The 22,067-nt window shown below is 38.2% G+C and overlaps 1 protein-coding gene across 1 annotated transcript in view; it reads left to right on the top strand.

The window, feature by feature from the left end:
• Positions 1–22,067, top strand: part of SPAG16 (sperm associated antigen 16) — a 432,785-nt gene that overhangs the window by 10,174 nt on the left and 400,544 nt on the right. Inside the window, exons 5-9 of the mRNA XM_061458176.1 lie at positions 5,353–5,490; positions 12,090–12,197; positions 15,666–15,783; positions 17,062–17,131; positions 21,424–21,572. Coding sequence (XP_061314160.1) covers positions 5,353–5,490; positions 12,090–12,197; positions 15,666–15,783; positions 17,062–17,131; positions 21,424–21,572 — 583 coding nt within the window. The remainder of the gene's footprint in view (positions 1–5,352; positions 5,491–12,089; positions 12,198–15,665; positions 15,784–17,061; positions 17,132–21,423; positions 21,573–22,067) is intronic.

The raw sequence follows: 22,067 nt of genomic DNA, 5'->3' as shown, positions 1-22,067 counted from the left end.
GTCTAAATACTCCACTTTCTCCTGCTTCATATATGGAATCCCACATGATGTATACTTTTTCTATAATTCAGTAAGAATGATGTGCCAGGAATGCTGTAAAGCTCAAGAGGAGAACTGAATTATTTTGTAGCAAATGATGACAATTGTCAACAAATTCTTTTTGAAATACTTTACTTAGAGGCTTGCTCTGAATCTGTAAGTTGCATTGGAAAGATTCTGAGAACTGGAAACACCTCTCTTTGAGTTATCTTGTAGTCAGTCCTTAAACATCTAATTTTTTTCCTACAAAGGCCTTGAAGCTTTTTAATTTTCTTAGAAAATGGATTTAATGGGGAGTCATTGCTGTTGTTTGCAAGGCTCTGGTGCTGCTAGTGTAGAGCTTGCCAGTCAGGCGTTGCCTTTGGAATTAATGATGATCAGCTTTTTATAGCATAACAATGTGACTTAAATGACTCCTTAGAGAAGGAGCCCTATACTTCTGTGTTCTTTTTAAACCAAAGAACTGATATGAATAGCATCAAGTTTGAAGTCTGAAATTTTTTAGGCTAAAAGAGAATTAATACTAGACAGATATAAATAGCACCTTTTTATGAAACTAGAGCTTTCTTTGAAGCATTTAGCCTGAATTTATATCGATGGCGCAAAATTCAAAGTGCTTTTTAACAGAGCAAGTGCAGGTCTTAGCAAACCCTATCTTGTAAATCCTTAGCTAAACATACATATTTTCTCTATAAGTAATATTTTCTGCAGCGTTACAAATGAGCTCATTGTATCAGGTTCTGTGCTTACTGTATTGAGGCTTTTTCTGCATTAATACCTTATTTAAAAATGTTTCATGTTGATTTGAAATAGATAACTGACAATATTAATGAAAGTGAGAGCAAATTAGTGTACTTAGGTTCCTCATTATGTATTGGGATGACACACTCATGCTGTGGTGATCAATTCCTAATGGAATTTAAAATGAGAAATTAATTAACATAGAGAAAATGTATCAAAAGGCTTGCTTTGAAGTAATTGTCTGTCTGAGATCTAAAGGTCACTTTAATTGGACCAAATTATCTGTGTTTACTTCAGAGTTTGAGAAAACATTGTTATTCTTTCCAGCTGTATAAAATGTTAGGATTTGATTTTGTTTTACTTTAAGCAAAACCCACTCTTTTTCTATGGTGTAATGTGTAATTTCATCACACTTGTAATGATTTTTTTACTTGTGTAGATTTGTTTGCATGTACACTTTTTTTCCATTTATACTTTAGGGAACTAAAAATGAGATTTAAATTATTTTTTAGAATATCTAATTTACCATTAAATTTTCTGTTTGTTTGATATACAGAACTTTATAGTGCTTTAGTTGCTTATTAAACATATTGGATTGGCAGCTTTGAAGTATGAAGTGCAAGGGCTGATCAACTGTAAATTCATGCATCTGACAGACCATTCCTCCTAATCCCAGAGAGCTCACTGCTGCTGACAGCATGTTGCCAGTCTGATGAACAGATGAATCATTTGCTGTTCTCACATATGCACAAAGTTATCACTGTGATTAGTTAGTATACTCATCAGACTGGTATCTCTTAAGTGTTCTTGGAGACCTGGCAGTGTTTCAGCTTGGGAGTAAAAGGAGAGTTGCAGACCGATTACAGAAACATGATTTGAAAATTCTTTATTGTTTGATGTGACTAAATGTAGATGACCAAGCAAGGTTAAAAGCTATGTTTATCTTCTTGTGTGCCTTGCAAAAATCACCTGGGTTGTGCATAACAGAGCACATGCAACAAAGCTACTATGTCTGCTCTGAGCATAAAGGGTAAACTCGTTACAGAAAAATTCCTTTTTGCAGATTGAAGAAAATGGATATAGGCTGTGATCATCCATGTCACAACTCTCTGAAGACAGTGGAAACAATCTGCTTATTCCAGGCATGCCTAAGCTGTGTCTTCTCTCTGCCCTCTTTGGCCTGGAAATCATAGGGTTACATTAATATATGTTGTTGCTCTGAGTTCGTAAATCCCAAGAGAAACAAGGGTTATCAGTTTCAGGACAGCATCAAACTAAAACATATTCAGTTTTTGTATTGGAACTGGCTCAGAACACAAGTGAAGTAATAGCAAGTTTGATTTGCAAAAGGCCATCTGAACATACCTACTTTCTTGCCTGCACAACTTGATAATAGAGATTTTCTGCTTACAGACTGCAGTGAATTGGAAGAGTACACTAGGACAAAAAGGTGCTTTATTTTTCTGCTGTCATTTCTTTCTTAGCCTTCTGTTGAAATGGTTTAAGACATTATCAGTTGGAATGATAACTTTCAGTAAGAAGTTCTTGTGAAACCTAAAAATTGAAATTTTAATCCCTGAATGCATCTGTAGGTGAGTTATCCCTTAGGAAAGAACTGTTCTGTGCTACCTATGAGTAGGGTCTCTGCAACCTGATTCCTTTGAACTCTAAGAACCTTGAATTCAGTGTGATGTGTATATATATAGTAGCTATGTATTGGTTTTAGTCTGCACTGGGCTTGATTATAAAATCATAGTTGACATTAGATTTCCAGATTCTTGCTTAATTTTAAATAGTGATTCAAGAATAATTGCTCATTTCTGAAAAGCTTAGGAAAATACCTGTGTGTGCATGGAACTAACTAATGTAATTTGCATCCCAGTTCCCTTCTGTAATGAAAAGAAGTGAGAACAAAACCTATTTGGCAGTCAGCTACATATGTAGGAGTTCCAGAAGTTTTACAGGATTAGGCTGATGAAAGATAATGAGATTTCACAATGCAGTTTTGTTGCGGAGTTGTAGCTGCTCCATGTCAGCTACATGCACAAAAGCCTAGTACTGCTTTTAGACAAGGGCATAGTGAATTTATTGGCATTAATTGTATTTCATTAAAATTGTCTTTCAGAGTTCTTAGCTCTGCTGGAGGCTAAATTCATCAGTTATACATGTCTGATGTGTCTTCGTGCAGAAGTGTAATGGTTTTCATGACTTGCAGTTAGGTCATCCAGTTGAGATTTTTTTTTTTCTGGCAAATAAAGGAATATGCCGAGTTGTGATAATTTGTGATGAAAAGTGCCCTTATTTTGCAATATTTCCAACGGGAATTGTACCTGCTCATCAGTCAATATTTACTGAGGGGGAAGACTAAGCTTCTTTTAGTGTTAAAGCCTGTTGCCACTCTGATTTGCTTAGGAAAACAAAGTGATGATAGAAAGAATTTTACTTTGGGTGTGTTCAGTTTCATTTTTGAAAAATCTTTCATTTACTGGTGGTGACTGAGTGACCTTGAACACCACCAGGGATGGAGCATTCACAACTTCCCTGGGTAATCCATTCCAGTGCCTCACCACCCTTATAGTAAAGAATTTCCTCCTTATATCCAATCTAAACTTCCCCTGTTTAAGTTTGAACCTGTTACCCCTTGTCCTGTCACTACAGTCCCTAATGAAGAGTCCCTCCCCAGCATCCTTATAAGCCCCCTTCAGGTACTGGAAGGCTGCTATAGGTCTCCAAGCAGCCTTCTCCAGGCTGAACAGCCCCAACTTTCTCAGCCTGTCTTCATACAGGAGGTTCTCCAGTCCCCTGATCATCCTCGTGGCCTCCTCTGGACTTGTTCCAACAGTTCCATGTCCTTTTTATGTTGAGGACACCAGAACTGCACACAATACTCCAAGTGAGGTCTCACGAGAGCAGAGGGGCAGGATCATCTCCTTTGACCTGCTGGTCACACTTCTTTTGATGCAGCCCAGGATCCCTTATTCTACAACACTTTTTATTCACAGCATGTTTTAGTGATATAGCTATGCTGTGTTTCCTGTCTTCAAGTTTCAAATCTGCTACTTGTGTCCAAGTGTGGGAGACAGCATTTAGTATTACTTTTATTTCAGATTACTGCTGTTCTTTTCATACTTCCTTCCTACTGGGGAAAAAAACCCACACAGGTTCAATATATTTTTCACCTGAAAGGCAAGAAATGTTCATACTGCTCCTCCCAGTGAATTCCCATGAAGAGCTTCTTCCAGCTGCAGTCACTATCAGCAGAGAAGCTGATGGTGGTGCTGGCGTTATCTGGTATAAATTATTTATAGCTCCATTGAGCCTTTGCTGAATGGATATGGCTACAGTAGTGCACAATGTCTTCATCTTCCATGGGTGTGTAAGGGCTTGTATGAACTGAAAGTCTTGCTTTTCTGTGTTTAGGACAGAAACAGATGAGAAATAGCTGTTTTGGACATATGTGTTCTGGATTCTGGAATCCCCTCTGCAATGTCTGCTTGCACAAAAGCATCTTATGCTCATATATATGGACCTGGCTCTTCATGTCTTTTGAAACACTTTGACAGATCACTTATAATGATTCCTTGAACAAGTGGGGTTCTGCAGAAGCATTTATTTTGTGTAGTGCCTGTCAACTTTTTTTTTTTTATTAAATTTAGCTTCCCAGAATCTTTTCTGACATCACTGCTTTCTTTTTGTATAGAAGATATTTAGGTATTTTCAATTGCTCTATAGTTAAATGCCTTTAAAATAAGCCTAATATGAATAGTGTTAATGCCTATATCCTTTTTACTGCCAATTAGGGTATTCTTAGCTTTCATTGGCATCCTATTGAAAGATGGATAGTCCTAAAGATATGAGACTGAGTAGGCTTCATTGCCAGGAGCTGTAGATATTCCTAGGTTGCTTCACAGCATTTCATGCTGCTCCAGATTCTCCTTTTACTTCTCAAAAGGTAAGTTAGTCTGTACAAGTATTTAACTAAAGTAGCCTTCAGGCTTCTACATCACAGAATCCTGTTTTCATGGGGGCTGGTAAAATAGGTAAATATTGGTAAATAGAATTTAATGAAAGGGCAACATAAGTAAACAGGAAGGAATGAAGAAATTTCCCTAGGTGAGCTCTGTATTCTATGCTGAAGATAGCTCATAGACTCATTCATCCAGGTTATCTGCAGCTTTGCCGTTTTGCTTGAGTCCTCAAAAAATAAACTTGCATGTAAAAGCACTGTGAATATATACAAATGTTATTTGAACAAGAATATTTTTTCCTGTCTTCTGTTTGGAAGAAAGGAAGGCAAAGAGCAATTGTGTAACCTTATATATTGTTATGCATAACATGTCTTTTGGTTATTATGAACTGTAATACATTTTAGAATGAAAAGTAGTAAAATAGAACAGTGTGGTGCGATAGTACTGTTGATAATTGTTAATGATCATAGAATGTAAAGGCCTTGAGATGATAAGTATCTTTGTAATTCTAGTTTAGGTAAATGCTAGTATGGGAGGGGAGACATCAGTGAAGTAAGAAAAAAGGAAACGTGGAATATAATATCTCTTATTTCTTTTCTACTAGGTATGAACTTGTACAGAGGGGCCTGCTCACAGCCAAAGACATTGAATTGGTTCCAACTGTGTATACTCGCAACCAGCAACTTGAGGCTGAAAATACGCATTTGAAAAAAGATCTGGAAAACTATAAACATGCTGCAAAGTATGTTATTTGCTCTTACTGACACTTTGATATACAGTAGTAAATGGCCACATAAAGTGAAGCTGAGTTCTGAATGGAAATAATAAGTTCCTGTTTGTTCTGCTGGCTGCACATATTTTTACTTCTAGGTGCCACTTGTAATTAAAGTTCAAGTTTCTCTGGGCTCTATTAGAAACTTAAAATCTCAATTTCTTTTATTTGTGTTTACTGAGCTATAGAAAATAATTTTCAATATTCAGTAATCACAACAAACTACTACAAAGAATCATGACAGTATAATATGTAGAACTAAAAAATAAAGTTATGTGAATTTTGTATTAAAATACAGGACTCTAAAATACAGCTACTTCAAGTTATTAATACATTAAAAAAAAATCACAGTATCACAGTATGCTAGAGATTGGAAGGGACCTCGAAAGATCATCTAGTCCAGTCCCCCTGCAGGAGCAGGAACACCTAGATAATGTTACACAGGAATGTGTCCAGGCGGGTTTTGAATGGCTCCAGGGAAGGAGACTCCACAACCTCCCTGGGCAGCCTGTTCCAGTGTTCCGTCACCCTCACTGAGAAGAAGTTTCTTCTCAAGTTTAAGTGGAACCTCTTGTGTTCCAGTTTGTACCCATTACCCCTTGTCCTATCATTGTTTGCCACGGAGTAGAGCCTGGCTCCATCCTCGTGACACTCCCCCTTTATATATCTATAGACACTTACAAGGTCACCCCTCAGTCTCCTCTTCTCTAAACTATAGAGACCCAGCTCCCTCAGTCTTTCCTCATAAGGGAGGTGCTCCACTCCCTTAATCATCTTTTTTGCCCTGCACTTATACATTCATTTATACATGCACTTATACATTCATTTTTTTTTTTTAATTGCAGAAAAATCTATCACTCTGGTCCTGGTGGTAAATGATGTGTCTGTGCAAATTACCATTCTTGGTTATACCTGTGTGTACATTGTAGTATTTGATTTTACAAGGCAGTTTTACTTCACTGATAATAGAGTTAAAATATTTATGTGTTGGAGAGGTGCAATAGTGAACTACATGTGACATAGCCTTTTCTGAAGAATGGCACATCTGCACATGCATGTGTTCATTGAGAATCTACCCATTTATGTGCTCAGTTCAGTTTTGTCAGTGCATAATTTTAAAATATAGAGCTGTGAAAAATTACCTTTATCTCCTTGATTTTTCCTTAAGATTGCCCAAGCTACTAATTTTCATTTAGATTGTTCCTTTATATGAAAATAGCTACTCAGATGTTAAATAATCAGTGCTGGTGATAATAATGATGATCAAATTATTTTCCAATGATAATGATTTAGTACTTTTTAACTTATTAATTTACCGTAGTCTAATAGTTAAAGAAACAGCTTTAATAATCAAATCAAATATTGTGTAGTCTAAATATACTGCTGTCATGGTTTAAGCCCAGCCAGCAACTCGGAACCAAGCAGCCTCTCGCTCACTCCCCTCTTTCTTCCTCCCCCCACTCCCAGAGGGATGAGGAGGAAAACTGAAAGAATGTAACTCCCATTGGTTGCGATAAGAACAGTCCAGTAATTAAGGTACTACCACCAATTAATAATGATGATAAGGGAAATAACAAGGGGAGAGAATACAGTTGCTTACCACCCACTGACTGATACCCAGCCCAACCCAAGCAGCGATCTGGGCCTTCCGGATAACTCCCCTCCGTTTATATCCTGGGCATGACGTGCTGTGGTATGGAATGCTCCTTTGTCTAGATTTGGTCAGGTGTCCTGTCTCCGCTTCCTCCTGGCTTCCCCTCCTCGCTGTCAGAGCATGAGACTCAGAAGGTCCTTGGTCAGAGTAAACATGACTGAGCAGCAACTAAAAACATCGGTCTTGTCAGCATTGTTGCCAGGCTGAAAGTCAAAAACACAGCACTGCACCAGCTACTAAGAAGGAGAAAAGTGACTGCTACTGCTGAACCCAGGACAGCTGTTGCACTGGGAGATGGGCCATATAGAAAACATCCCTTTTTTTTTTTAATCTGCAGCTTCTTTGGACAATGAATAGTTAGGGATTGTGTCTCTCATTTGAGTGGGAGAGAAAGAAGCTGTAATGTATAGTAAAAGAAGAAAAGATAAGGATCTGGCCCTTCTGAAATTTAATATTGTCAAGAGTAATTTTAACAGGTTTTCCTTCCTTGCTCTTCTTTTTTACCTTTTTTTATGAAGCAGAACTTGCTATATCAAGGTAATCTGAGTGGATTATGATTTGGTAAGAGTTTTCCTGGCTATGTTGTGTTGCTACATGATTAAAACCGTAAAGCTCAAGACCATTTCACTGGGATTACGAATGTGTTGGATTTTTCCGGTGTCTCTTTACTCTTCAAGGTGCCAGAAAATATTTGGTAGCAGATGTATAATTAAAAGGCTGAAGATGCACATGATAATGTGCAACAGGAAGAAAGCAGGAGAGGGAAAAGACATTGCCAATATGATAGGTTCCTACAGGCTATCTGTTAAATAAAACTTCTAACATTCACTAAAGTTAACTGTGCTAAAAAAAAACCAAAACGGGACAATCCACACACTGACACTGTGCCATATTTCGCTTATGAAACCTAAAATAGTAATGCTCTGGTGGTAAATGAGTCATGTCACCTGTTTGATATTCCAGAGAGGGCGGTGAGATGTAGGGCAATTTGTATGACAGATTAGAATTGAGTAAATTCTGTTCATGGGCATTTACTGTTAAATTTTGCACTTATTCTGGATGTGCCTTGTTAAAACACTTATTAAAATTAGCCCTCCTTTATTCACTTGTAGGGAGAGCTTTATTTTCAGTCTTCCTCCTAATACTAGAATGGAATATATGTATATGTGAAACTTGGTTTGTGCTGATGGTCACTACTTCATTTTTTTCTACCTTGTATTTTCAACATTTAATTGATACTAATGTTTAAAGTTCAGCACTTCTGTGACATTTATTTCACTTGGGTTTGTGGTTTTGGTTTTGTTTTTTTTGGGGGGTGTCTGTTTTGTTTTGTTTTTTTTTAAGTAAATAATTAAAGCAGTAAATGAGTTTGTAAAATGGAGCATTTCTGCTGTATGTATCTTGAGTTACAGTGTTCCTTTGTGTCTTTGGAAAAACCCTGTCCTGTACTAAATCCGTTTACTGTACTGAATGTTGTTCATATATTCAATACTGGAATTTGTACCCTTACTATGGTAAAGCATGTATTCCAGCAGGAGCCAAAATTACCTGGAGGACAGTTAGTTTTCAGGTATTGAGAGAGAATTCACTACCTTAAACTGAAAACAGACTGCAGTGAAGGTGTTGATTTGACTGGTTAGAAACCAAGGAATTGCGGGCAAAGAAAGTCTCATGTTTATGGATTAGTCAGAAAACTTTGGTTGAGATACAGTGCCATGAAGTATATTTGAAGATTTTAATTATACTTGGTATTTCTGAGCTTGGCATTCTTGAGAGCCGTCTTACGGAAAAGAGATGTTACTTGGGACCTTGGCCCCCCATAGGGCCCAGGATAAATGACTGTAAACCAATTACCTCATGCTTTAATGTTTAGCAATCGGTGAAAGAGATTCAGTGTTTAAAAGCTAACTGTAACTGTATTTTGGGTATTTCAATATAGTATTTACATGATTGCATGGCAAGCAGGCAGGCTAATAGAGTTGGTTGCTGGCTACTGGTTACATTTCACTATTTAAAGAGAAAATCATTGTCCGGTTTGCTTCTTGTATGCATTAGGTATGTGTTTTTTGCAGGCTGTCCAATGTCTGAAGGCATCTTGCGATGTAATAAAATCCCTGGATGCATACAATAAAAGAAATATTAGCATAATTCGTCTACTCCAAAGCTAGTGATAGTTACTACTTTAAGGTTTAGATATGCTACTAATCTTTATTTAGATGATTTCAAAACCCAAACATTGTGTTGTGATAGAAATCAAAACTAATTTTACCTTAGTTCGCCATGTGACAGGAGTTATACCCTACCTTAAGTGTACCCCCTTTCTCTTTTTTTTATCTTGAAGGCTACAGCTAAGCCCTGATTGATTGGTAAGGGATGTTATCTCTAATGGAAGCATAGCTACTCTTTCCAGTATGCAAGAAAAATTTTAAAATGTCTTTGAATATTATTAACTCTTACAGGAGACTAGTTAATTTTAATTCAGTGTCTCCTGTGATTTGTGTTTTAATATCCTAGTAATATTTGCTAGAGTTGAATAATAATAGATTGTCATTTCATAGGAATGTTAAATTCTGCCTGTGTGATGAATTGAAATAGCTCAAGTCCTGTCCATTTTTGGTGTTTTCCTATGACCAGACCCTTTGTATTGCCATTGTATTTAAACATGTCAGTGACAACATAATGGTATATCAGGTTTAAGATGGTGTGAATCACTAGGACTGCTCACTGTGCTATTTATAAGCTAATGATTTAGGTATTAGGTAGATGGAAAACCATGCACATCTTTTCTGTGAGGTTTGTAACAGAGTTCACAAACATCAGTTATAAGACTAAACACTTGCAAGTATCTTTCTGTCCTGATTTTTGGAAGCATGCTCACATATATACACCCAGTTTACAGCCACAGTAACAGTCAAAATATAAAGCAATCCTGGAAATCATATTTATTATTACTGTTAGTGCTGTTGCCAGCAATAAAATCCTCAGCTGATCTCCTGTTTCTGTGCTAAAAATCTAACTATTCCTGCACATATTTCTCTGCTTACGCCATGAAAATATAAAGTGCACACTTCTTGTATTGTGCACCATGTTTAAATGTATCTGTTTAATTATATGATACATTTAGCATGCTTGCTGCTAAATGCTATATAAATTAGAGTAAAAGCAAGAGTATGTTTTCTAAACCTGTCTTCATTAAAATTTTAGGGCTACAACTTACAGCATCTTGGAATAAAGTCCCACCTAAACTCAGTGGGACCCAGGCACGTAACTCACCTTTGCAAACCCCTACTTGGATTTATTGGACCCTGTCCTTTTTTGCTATTTTTATGAAACTGCTTGCTTGGGAAAAGTTTAACTGGAGAAACCTGCAGTCTTTGACATATATATTAAATAAAAGAAATGTATTTTGCCTTGGCTATGGCAGTAGCAACATCTTTTTCCTCTTAAAACAAGCCGTCTGCTCTAGCTCTGAAGGGGCAGGGTTTGTGTTGGAGATACTGTGACAAGTCAGATTTTGTGAGTAGTGTCATGATGGAGTTGTTTCACAGATTGTCCTGAGACTACAGATTCATTTACCTCTCAAATATTTCCTTGTTCCAAGGAGCTTGACCAGAATCATTGATCTGTAATTTGTATCCTGATACCAGCAGTTCCTCTGTTTCACAGCTTTTGTGCCCATGCCCACAGCTCCTTTGAGCTGTTCACAGTGTTACTGGAGGGGCAGCCCTGCCTATTTTTGTTTCACTGCCAGCTTTTTCTCAGGTGTGACTGATACATAGTGGCATTAATTCACGGTGCTGCTCTTCAGATCTTTCTGATTGTTCCTGCTACAAGCAACAATTCACATATAAATGTATGCATACAGCTATGGTAGTTGGTATGAGTAATAAATACAGCAAATGCATATATAGTAAATATAAATTATTTGTGCAATTAAATATAATGCACTGGTAGTTACAAGTCTTCTTCCCGGACCTGTGATTTTGGCATACTCTACTGTCATAGTGGTTTTCCTAACTCTGCATCTCCTGTTAGAGAGGAAATGAGCTTTATTTTTGCAAAGAGCAAATATCCAGTTTCTGTGCAAGATAATCTCAGGCTTCCTTTCCAATTAAGCAATTAATCTGGTAATCTTTCCTGCCAAACCACTGTCAGTAAAGGCAAGGAGAAAATATATGGAATACGTAGTATTTTAATTTATGTTTATGGAGCAGAGTATCTCAGGGTGTCCTATGGCTGTGTAGAATGTGCTTACAGAACAACTGGTTATCAATATGTTTGCCATTAATTTTGAAATGGGTTCTTTTTGCTTCCTTTTGTCATACAGGGCACACCTGGGAGCAGGCTGCAAACATGATTGGATAGAACCCAGAACTTTTCTAGCACAATTTTTTTCAAGAAGCTCTCTAAACACATTATTCTCAGGGCAGGGAGAGTTATCCTTCTGTGTGTGCCCTTCTAGTATGTACCATTATGCTGGCTGTGTATTCAGATGTATCGCAATACTGATTTTCTAATATCTGCATCACATGTTCCTGTTGTGTTTTGAACCCACAAGAAGTATGTTGTTTTCTAATCACCTGTAACTTGAATATATACCTACGCAAGAGGCCCTGTGCTTAAAGGAAGGTTAACCTCATCTCTGAGATTTGTAATGCCAGAATGCTTATGGATTCTGTCTAAAAGAAAAAAGGGAAGATGAAGAGTACCCTTAGTTTTGTAGAGCAGCTGGCAGCAAAAAGACCTCAAAAGTGCTGGGAAGTATGTGTTCTCCATCACAGGGCATGCTGTCAGAAGTTTCATTTTGGTAGTCATGCGCATACCTGAAAATAAATTCTATATGTGTTTGGCATACCTTGATGAGCAATTAATAGCAGACTAATACTTCGCTCTTGAATTTTCTATTTGCATATAGCAAAGCAAAAGAGGCTTTCCTAAAAATGCAGAAGGAGCGTGACTTCCATCGAATGCATCATAAGCGAGTGGTCCAGGAGAAAAACAGGCTTATTTGTGACATGAAAAGGTAAAAAACCATTTTAGTTACTTTTCAATTATTACCTGATAATAAGGTAACATTGTGGAATTTAAAGTTCTAAAATAAAGCTAGCTGCAGTTAGTTAGTGTGCTGATAAATAGTAATGCCATCTGACCATTCTGCCATATCTCATATACAGTTTCTAATGATTTTGTGATATAGTCTTTGTGGTGTGATGTGGTATTAATAAACACATAGTATTTCTAAGAATTTGAAATTGAGATTTTCTTTTAGCCAGGAGTCTTTACCATAAATGTGTAGTGTTTTCTGGGTTTAGGGCCTTTGCCCATTTTAAGAGTATTTGTTACTACACCAAGTTCAGAAACATAGCTGGTATTTTCTGTCTTTTTACATCGTGAACTTCCTACATGAAACTTGCTATGTTACTTTAGTTGCAAATAAGCCCAAACTAGTCCATTGGTACTGAGTAATTTATTTTATAATATTTAATTCCATAATTCAGTCATGCTGGAGTTCTGTAAGTTTTCTGTTAACTGTTTTTCTACTTTGTCTTCATGAGTAGAGATTTTGTATTTTATCTGAAGATCAGTGAGCAAGGTGGCAAAGTTGAGTTTGAAATTTCTTCTTTGCTCATGCTTGTCAGCTTATTTTAAAATAATATTGGGGAGTGGCTTACATATGCAGCTCCAAACAATTGACAGAATCTTATTGATACTGCTGTCAATCAGTGTGTGTAATAGCAGCTACATGTTCTGTATCTTCAACCTTGAAATCCATACATACTAGAGCAAGAGAACACTATTAGTAAGGTTCTATGGGATATAGCCCTAGAGGGCAGGGGGGCCCAAGACTGTTGGTTGATATTCGAGGATCACCCACTACAAGCTCAGGAGTGTTGCATCCCAACTAGAAGGAAGTGCAGCAGGAGGGCCAGGAGAACTCCTTGGATGGATAAGGAGCTCCTGAGGAAAATTCAAATGAAAAAAAGAGGCTTATAATAAGTGGAAGCAAGGACAGGCAGCCTGGAAAGAATACAGGGATGTTGTCCGGGAAGCTAAGGACCAGGTTAAAAAAGCTAAGGCCCAGTTAGAAATAAACTTGGCTAGGGATATTAAGGATAACAGGAAGGGATTCTACAAGTACATAGCAAATAAAAAACAGACTAGGGAGAATGTAGGCCCCCTCAGGAAGCTCTCGGGAGAACTGGCTACCCTGGATTTGGAGAAGGCTGAGGTTCTGAATGACTTCTTTGCCTCGGTCTTCACTGGCAAAGGCTCTGACCAAACCACCCAAGCCTTGGAAGGCAGATGCAGGGACTGTGAGAATGAAGACCTTGGGCCCACTGTAGGAGAGGATCAGGTTCGAGACCATCTTAAAAATCTGAACGTGCACAAGTCCCTGGGACCTGACAAAATCCATCCACGGGTCCTGAAGGAGCTGGGGAATGAAGTTGCGAAGCTGCTGGCCATCATATTTGAGAAATCATGGCAGTCGGGTGAAGTTCCCGATGACTGGAAAAAGGGAAATATAACCCCCATTTTCAAGAAGGGGAAAATGGATGAGCCAGGGAACTACAGACCAGTCAGTCTCACCTCTGTGCCTGGCAAAATCTTGGAGCAGATTCTCCTGGAAGGCATGCTAAGGCACATGAAAATCAACAAGGTGCTTGGTGACAGCCAGCATGGCTTCACTAAGGGGAAATCCTGCCTGACCAATTTGGTGGCCTTCTATGATGGGGCTACGGAACTGATGGGCAGGGGTAGAGCAGTTGATGTCATCTACCTGGAGTTGTGTAAAGCGTTCGACACTGTCCCACACGACATCCTTGTCTCTAAATTGGAGAGACATCAATTTGATGGATGGACCACTCGGTGCATAAAGAACTGCCTGGATGGCCGCACGCAAAGAGTCAATGGCTCAGTGTCCGGCTGGAGACCAGTAACGAATGGCATCCCTCAGGGATCGGTGTTGGGACCGGTCTTGTTTAACATCTTTGTTGCTGACATGGACCGTGGGATTGAGTGTGCCCTCAGCAAGTTTGCTGATGAGACCAAGCTGTGTGGTTCGGTTGATACCCTGGAGGGAAGGAATGCCATCCAGAGGGACACTGACATGCTTGAGAGGTGGGCTAATGCCAACCTCATGAAGTTTAACCATGTCAAGTGCAAGGGCCTACACCTGGGTGGGAGCAATCCCAGGCACAGCTACAGGTTGGGCAGGGAAGAGATTCAGAGCAGCCCTCTGCGGAGAAGGACTTGGGGGTGTTGGTCGATGAGAAAATGAACATGAGCCGGCTTCAGTGTGTGCTTGCAGGCCAGAAAGCCAACCGTATCCTGGGCTGCATCAAAAGGAGCGTGACCAACAGGTCGAAGGAGGTGATCCTGCCCCTCTACTCTGCTCTCGTGAGACCTCACCTGGAGTATTGTGTGCAGTTCTGGTGTCCTCAACATAAAAAGGACATGGAACTGTTGGAACAAGTCCAGAGAAGGGCCACGAGCATGATCAGGGGACTGGAGCACCTCCCATATGAAGATAGGCTGAGAAAGTTGGGGCTGTTCAGCCTGGAGAAGAGAAGGCTGTGTGGAGACCTCATAGCATCCTTCCAGTATCTGAAGGGGACCTATAGGGATGCTGGGGAGGGACTCTGTCAGTGATAGGACAAAGGTAACGGGTTAAAACTTAAACAGGGGAAGTTTAGATTGGATATAAGGAGGAAATTCTTTCCTGTTAGGGTGGTGAGGCACTGGAATAGGTTGCCCAGGGAGGTTGTGAATGCTCCATCCGTGGCAGTGTTCAAGACCAGGTTGGACAAGGCCTTGGGTGATATGATTTAGCATAAGGTGACCCTGCCCATGGCAGGGGCATTGGGACTAGATGATCTTAAGGTCCTTTCCAACCCTAATTATTCTATGATTCTATGATTCTATTCACTGACTTATTCTCTGCGTGTCAGCTTTTTGCAGGATGCAGTATTTTTAAAGCTTTTAGTGTCACATGTTTCTCTAGAGAGATTATATATATATCTAATTTTTAGTTGGTCTGAAGAATTAGTATTTAAATGTAATGTGCAGTGAAGAAAAAGAGCAATCATATTATGACTGTTTTGTCTAGATATGAATCTTAGTTGCTCATCAGGTAATAGATGTAAATTTTTTCTAATGAAATATCATCCATCAGCAAGAAAACAGTTGTCAACAAAATTAATGTGCAGTATGTGTATGAAGGATTAAGAATAGGTCAAAATTAGGTGGATTCTTTTAAAAGGTAGGACTAATGAAGGGTATGAATCCTCTTACTAATCTGAAGCACTCTTGTGTTTTTTTTTCTTGCCGTATTCTGGTTGGGTGGTTACCTACTAAATACGTTTGCTTTCTCCTCTGTGTTGGCCTTTTTTCACTTTTATTCTTTTATTAGGGATAAGGAAAAAGTTACACAGACAGAAATCTCTGGTTTAATTCATCTTTGAGGAATTATTTGTCCTCTTCTTTTTCACAGGCTAAAGGCACATTATGCATCATATCAACCAGTGCTCAAGCAGTTGACTGAAAAATACCAGACTGCTCTGAGACAGAAAATGTTAACTACTTTGGCGAGAGACAGAGCTGTTGGGCAGGTAAACACCACTATGGTGAATGCCACTTCATAGTTGTAAGGAATGCTTTTGTTTTTTACTTTGGTAAATGCACAGGATATTTCTATTAAAGCAACTCACTTATGCAATAGTTTGAAGCAGAATATTTTAGTTAGTTTCATGATATGTGGTGGAAATGTTAATATTGAAAGTATATAAAAACTTAGTCCCTCAAAGTAGTAGTTCTTAGCCTGTACTTGCTCAGTGCAGCTCTACATGAGTCAGCAATGTGCAAACCTTGTTATACATTCACTGTTGACAGCTTAAGGAAGGGTGTGATATTCCCACAGATTCACATACTTCCATCTGTGCCTTTAGAAATCTCCTATTTATTTTTTCCAGGAATAACTTTCCTAAGTTAGAAAAAAATACATGAGGATATAGGACAGTTTTTCTGTTTTGCGAGTGGAATAATACAGTAATATTTTGCTTTTATAATCTTACCTGATATATAGGTTGGTGTACAAAATACTCTGTTCCTTTAGCAGAAAGTACTGTTAATACAGATAATTTTCTGTTCTTCATCCATTCTGTCTTGCATGTCTTTAACGAATAGGTTGTTTGCTTAAAAAAGAGAAGGAAAAAACTTCTTTGCACTTTCTTCTAATCATCCTCATCTCTCATTGCCTCCTTTCCTCTGCCTATGTTTTTACTCAGGTCACCTGAGGGCTTATTTCTAAAAGACTAAGGATTATACGTTTGAAATTTCAATAAGTAAATGTCCTATAGGAAGGTTACTGTCTCTATAGAGTTATGCTGCATCAGGAGTACAAAAGAGAATGGTTCCAATGCTATGAAATTTCAGGAACGTATGTAAGACCTTATGGAACTGTAGGCACTTAGGAACTGTATGCATTCTAGAGTGGTAACTTTTTTGGTAACACAGAACCCCGTATTTTGTGTCATTTTCTTAGGACAAAGCTGTATGTCATATCGTGCCATTAAGTTAAAGATAAGTGTATTGATAGCAGTGGCTAAAAGTTGATGGTACAGTAAGAGCCCTAATATTCAGCATTGTTTTAGTAGAGCTGTGAAAGTATTTTGAGAGATTCTGGACGGTTTGTATTTTACCACATTGTTTTGCTGGGTCTTGAATTAGGAGTGATGTTTATAACTTGAGACGACAGTTGGAACATTAAAAAAATGTAGATGGAATTTATTACTTAAATATGCAGGCATAAATGCTGTGTTGTGAACAGACAGTTCAAAAGCAGTGTTTTCATACTCTCTCTTCTTCTTCTCTGCTCTTTTTGAAATTAGGTTGCAGATTTGCAAGCCGCACTACGAAACTTAGAGCCCGGATGTGCTATTCAGATGCCTGTGACAAAAGGTACAGTATTTCCATCACCAAGCTCAGACTGGTTATAGGTTTTTTGTTGAGATGCATTTCAAAATGTCATGTAACAGTAACTCAAATACTTGCACAGTGTACATTTGCTCAGCTATCCTGGTAACAGCAGCAATTCTATTATTACAATATCTATTCTAAAATGTACCCTCAAAGGACGGTGAGACTGTGGATGGCAATATGGAATGTGTGAGTAACTATGGAAGGACCTTGTCCTGTAAATCTATTTTGTGTCCATTTTTGTTATTTTATGTGCTTTTTATTTAATGTGAGTGTTCTTTTTCAGCTCACTCTTAAGCAGCTACATATGGTGGTCCAGAAACATTTTGAAAATACTGGTGTTACGAAATCCAGGCTCTTATTTTAACACATCTAATTTTTACAGGAGGTTGTGAGAGTTATACAGTACCTGCTGGAATATTTTTATCTGTATGGTGCTGTGCTGCTTCCCTGGATTTTAAATAAATGCATAATTATAAAGTTATTTTTCTAACTCCATCAGAAAAAAAAACAACAAAGCACCTCTGGTTTCCTTAGTAAATGAAGCCCAAGCTAGCACATTCTTTGTGAACATCACTTCCAATAATAATTTTGAATCTGTTTTCCAATTGCAGCAATATTTGACAATGAGATAAATAGCAAAAGAAACCAGGTTTCTAAAAGATTCCTGAAAATAGATGAGATGATGCAAAAGGGAAACGGTGAGCTCTGATATCTTTGACCAAGACAGTAGTCATATGAGAAGGGAATGTTGTACCTGCCTTAGTCATGAGCAGATCTGCAACCAGAGATTGCAGTTTATTTGACATTAGAGAACACCAAATTTCTCAGCCACATGGGTGGTAGCAAATATTATACAACTTCCAGGTGATGCATTTGTACAATTAGGACTTTTTTTTTTTTTTAATATGTTTCTTTTGTGATCCCCCTCTGCCTCCAGGGTGTTGGAGGCCTAACCTTCCTTTTGCACTGGTAGTATACCCCAGGTAAAAGGCCACTGAGTTTCTCCAGCCTTTGACAATCAAGCTTCATTGGTTTCCATGTCATGGACTTAATTCCATTGTATAAATTCCTGTAGAAAGGCAAGACTGAGAAGGGTAGTAGCTACATAAATGTTTTTAGTTTCTTTTTGGATTTGTTGTTGAGTGAAGAGACTTCCAAGCATTTCCTTTTCTATTAAGATGGCTTATTTACTGTTAATGCAGACATTTCAAGTGCTGTCCAGATCTTTGCTACTGCCCACCTATTATGCGCATACCACATTCAGTTGAATTTTGTCCTTCAAATTCCATCTGATTTAGATTGAAGCAGTTGGTCTCCTAAATTGCCATGAACTGTTATAAAGCACTGGACTGAGATCTGATGATCTAAAGATGCCCTCATTCTAGCTCAGGTCTTGGTTTTCTTCAGCAGTGGGAGGCTTACATAGCTGAGGAGTCCCTTGGAACACACCCTACTTGTTTTCTAAACATGAAGCATAGCTGCTTTAATTTCTGGGAGAACTTGGAAGGGTTCTTATCCAGTCTATAAACCCAGTCTTACCCAGTATAAACTAAGCTATGATTTTATTTTGTATAAAAGCAAATGGCGACTAAAAACTTCTGAAAATACAGATTTGAGATGTGTTAATGCAGTGAAATACTGATGTACTGGCAGGCAGGCTCTTTAGTGTTCACAGTATCTTTCTGGTTTTGGATTCTGATGGCTTTTTTTGTATGAACCTCTTCAGCAAGGCATTTTTCAGGCCCCCAAAATACGTTTCTGTGGCTGTATATACTGGATATATTCTGCTATAGTCTTGAAATCTTGTTACAACTAAAGTATAAACCTCTGCTCCTCTTATGAGCACAGGGCTCATTTTCATTCCACTTCAGATAGGGAGGTAGAGAACAGGGGTTTTTGTTTTGTGTTTGTTTAGAGCAAATAGCATTCAACTTTTCATCATACTCTGGCTTGAGGTTATATAGTGCGGTTTCTTCCCCCATGCTAATGTTTCACAGAATAGATGCCCCATCTCTCTCTTTTTCATAATACAAATATTCAAGTTTGTTGGTTGAGTGATTCTAAAAACTATTCTCTGTCTTCACAGTACTTGTTTATTCTCCAGAAATCTTGAGAGCACTTTATAATACCAAAAAGTGACAGGTAGAGGAGCGCTTCATAAATAATAACATATATAAAAAAGTCACTTAGTCTCCAACACAAATTAAGCTCATCAGCTTGCATGTACAAGCCTTAATTTGCTGCATACCTTATGTATCATGAATTAAGGGATATTTTGGTTAATTTCTTTCTAGTGCTTCATTCTGTAATACTACATAATTTTTATTGCCCTCTGTAAGTCATGCTCATGTTTCAGTGGGTGATACTGTCTCTTACTCAGTTACTTTCTGCTGCCTCTTGAAAGTTGACTCTTGAACTCTTATTAATGCAGTCTTCAGAAGCAAGCAGTGCATAGACACTGGAGAAATGTTTCTGCATTTTTCTCTAAAGCTTTTAGTTTGGAAGGAACTAGTACTGTTGGACTTGCAAATCTCTGCTGCAAGGAGACCCACAGCTCTGTTTTATTCAGTTGCCATCTCTTCAGGGCTGACTTTAATGCATTAATACAGTGGTACATTTTAGTTAGAAGATAATGAACAATCAGACTGGCAAGTTACCAACTGTCAAGGCAGGATGCCTTTTCTGGCCAGCTGTCTGCTTTCACTGCTGTGCAGACCATGGAGGAATGAGAATGGCTCTGTCTGGCAGCAGGAGAATGCCTGTCACTGTTCCTGATGTTGCTTCTGTCCCACAATCTGACTTGACTGCAGAACACCTGGAGAGCTGGCTTTGGCTAGAGGACACTAAGAGTGGCTTTTAGATTTGGATTTGCTGAATTGTTTGAGGTTTTGAATAGTGGCAAGTAGGTCTTGCCCATCCAGTCTTTTGAATCTGGTTTTTGCTTGGGTGTTTTTTGTTGTTTTGAGTCATATGTTTTGAGTGCGTATTGAAGAACAAAGAGAAGCTTCACAGTATTTACAATGAGTTTGCATTGTAAATTTGTATCTGATTACTAGGTAGAAAAAATAATAGTAGTTAATGTTAATTTTTGGACAACAATTCAGTATTTACTACCTAGGCATTTGACTTAGCAGCTTTCAGCCTGGTGCATTTCAAACAATTGAAGAGAGACAGCATTCACAGCACAGAGTGTGTAATTTATTTCCCAGGGTTTCTTTGCTGTTCCTTAGAGAAAGCTTTTCTTTAGGGGTATTAAAATTTTTCAGAACTTGAAGTTTTTATTTCCTACTTACTTACCTTGATGTTTAAAGTTGATATGAATGATGCGTAATAGTTGGTCTGCTTACATGATCTTAAGGTCTTTTCCAACCCTAACTATTCTATGATTCTATGAAACATCTTGTATAGGAACAGGGCTTTAGAACAGGTCTCCAAATAACCCTGATGAAAAGCAGTGAGACCCATTGTGTTCAGTGACAGACAAAATAATGAAATGGGTTGCCCAGGGAAGTTGTGAATGCTCCATCCCTGGTGGTTGTTCAAGGCCAGGTTGGACAGAGCCTTGGGTGACATGGTTTAGTGTGAGGTGTCCCTGCCCACGGCAAGGGTGTTGGAACTAGATGATCTTAAGGTCCTTTCCAACCCTAACTATTCTATGATTCTGTGATTCTATGAATTAGTTAACAGTTTTGATTACGACTTGGTCATCTTATAGACTGTTTCTCTGTCCCTGCTGCAGTCACTCAGAATCCATCTCTGAAAGAACAGTTGTGTTTTGAGTTCAGATTATTTTTAAAAATGATTTGATGCCTTGTTTAAGGTGATTTCCATTAAGAACTGGTTTTGGTTTAAGTGTGGTTCTCCTTGATGTGGTAGCAAGATCATACATAGAGGGATCTAATTATGAAAGAGAAATAACTGATTTTTATTTAGGTTATTGGTGTATATTAACAGAACCCTAGTGCCCTTACTCATGGATCAAGACACAGTGTTAAGTGGTCCTCTGAAAAAAGACCTATTTTGTCTAATGAAAGAATTAAGCAGTGTTGATTGTGACTTGCTCACCTGAGTGGACACTGCTATAACAGTCTGTGGAGCAGAGTTACTTAGTCTTAGCATAGTTATATGGATGGAACTGTAACCTGAGTATCTTTTCAAAGTGGTGTTTCTTTTAGAATTTGGCATGTCTAGCTAATATTAAGTAAAGAGAGATCTTTCAGAAGACTAAGTAAAAAATGCATTCTGATGATAGGCTTGTTGTTATTTTGTAGTAGGTCATGAATGTTCAGGGAAGAAGTGGCTGGAAGGTCCCACCCAGAAAGCTCTTCAGAAAGCCAGGCAGCAAAAAATCCTTGATGCTGAAAGCTTTTCATCTGATCCAGTCAAAGATAAAGAGAAGACAAGCAAGAGAGAGCCAAAGGTATGCAACATTCTTTCTAGTTGCTCACTATCTTAATTCAAAGTACACTTAAAATTTTACAAAGCTGTGGTGAAAGACATTTGTCCAACATGACTAAATGAAATCCTACTTAGTAAAGGTAAATAGGACAGGTAAGTAACAAGTTACTTATTTTTAGTATGGGTTTCTATTGCAGTTATTTTTTCAGGGAATAATAGGAGTGCTAATGAGTTGAAGCTAGTAAGCTACTTTTTGAGAGTCATCTGTAATCATCCTGCAGAGGAAGAGCATTGGCTATAAATGCTTGTTGCTCTGTTGTGTTTCTATTATAGCTGGAGAAATCCTGCCCTATTCTATAGTGCTTGCAAACTTTTCAAGCATTTCAGCCTGTTTCAGCTGGGTCTCAAAGGTATAACATCTGGGAGACAAAGGGCAAAATGTTGGTGATTTCTTCATAAGTCAATGAAAGTTCCTATACATAGAATCATAGAATAGTTAGGGTTGGAAAGGACCTGA

This window comes from Pezoporus flaviventris, unplaced genomic scaffold (assembly GCF_033815535.1).
Source record: "Pezoporus flaviventris isolate CSIRO_AGI_PZ_B2104156 unplaced genomic scaffold, CSIRO_AGI_Pfla_v1 ptg000001l, whole genome shotgun sequence".
In the NCBI taxonomy this organism is placed as follows: Eukaryota; Metazoa; Chordata; class Aves; order Psittaciformes; family Psittacidae; genus Pezoporus; species Pezoporus flaviventris.
The sequence above is the reverse complement of the archived record's forward strand: the minus strand, read 5'-3'. Positions and strand labels throughout refer to the sequence as shown.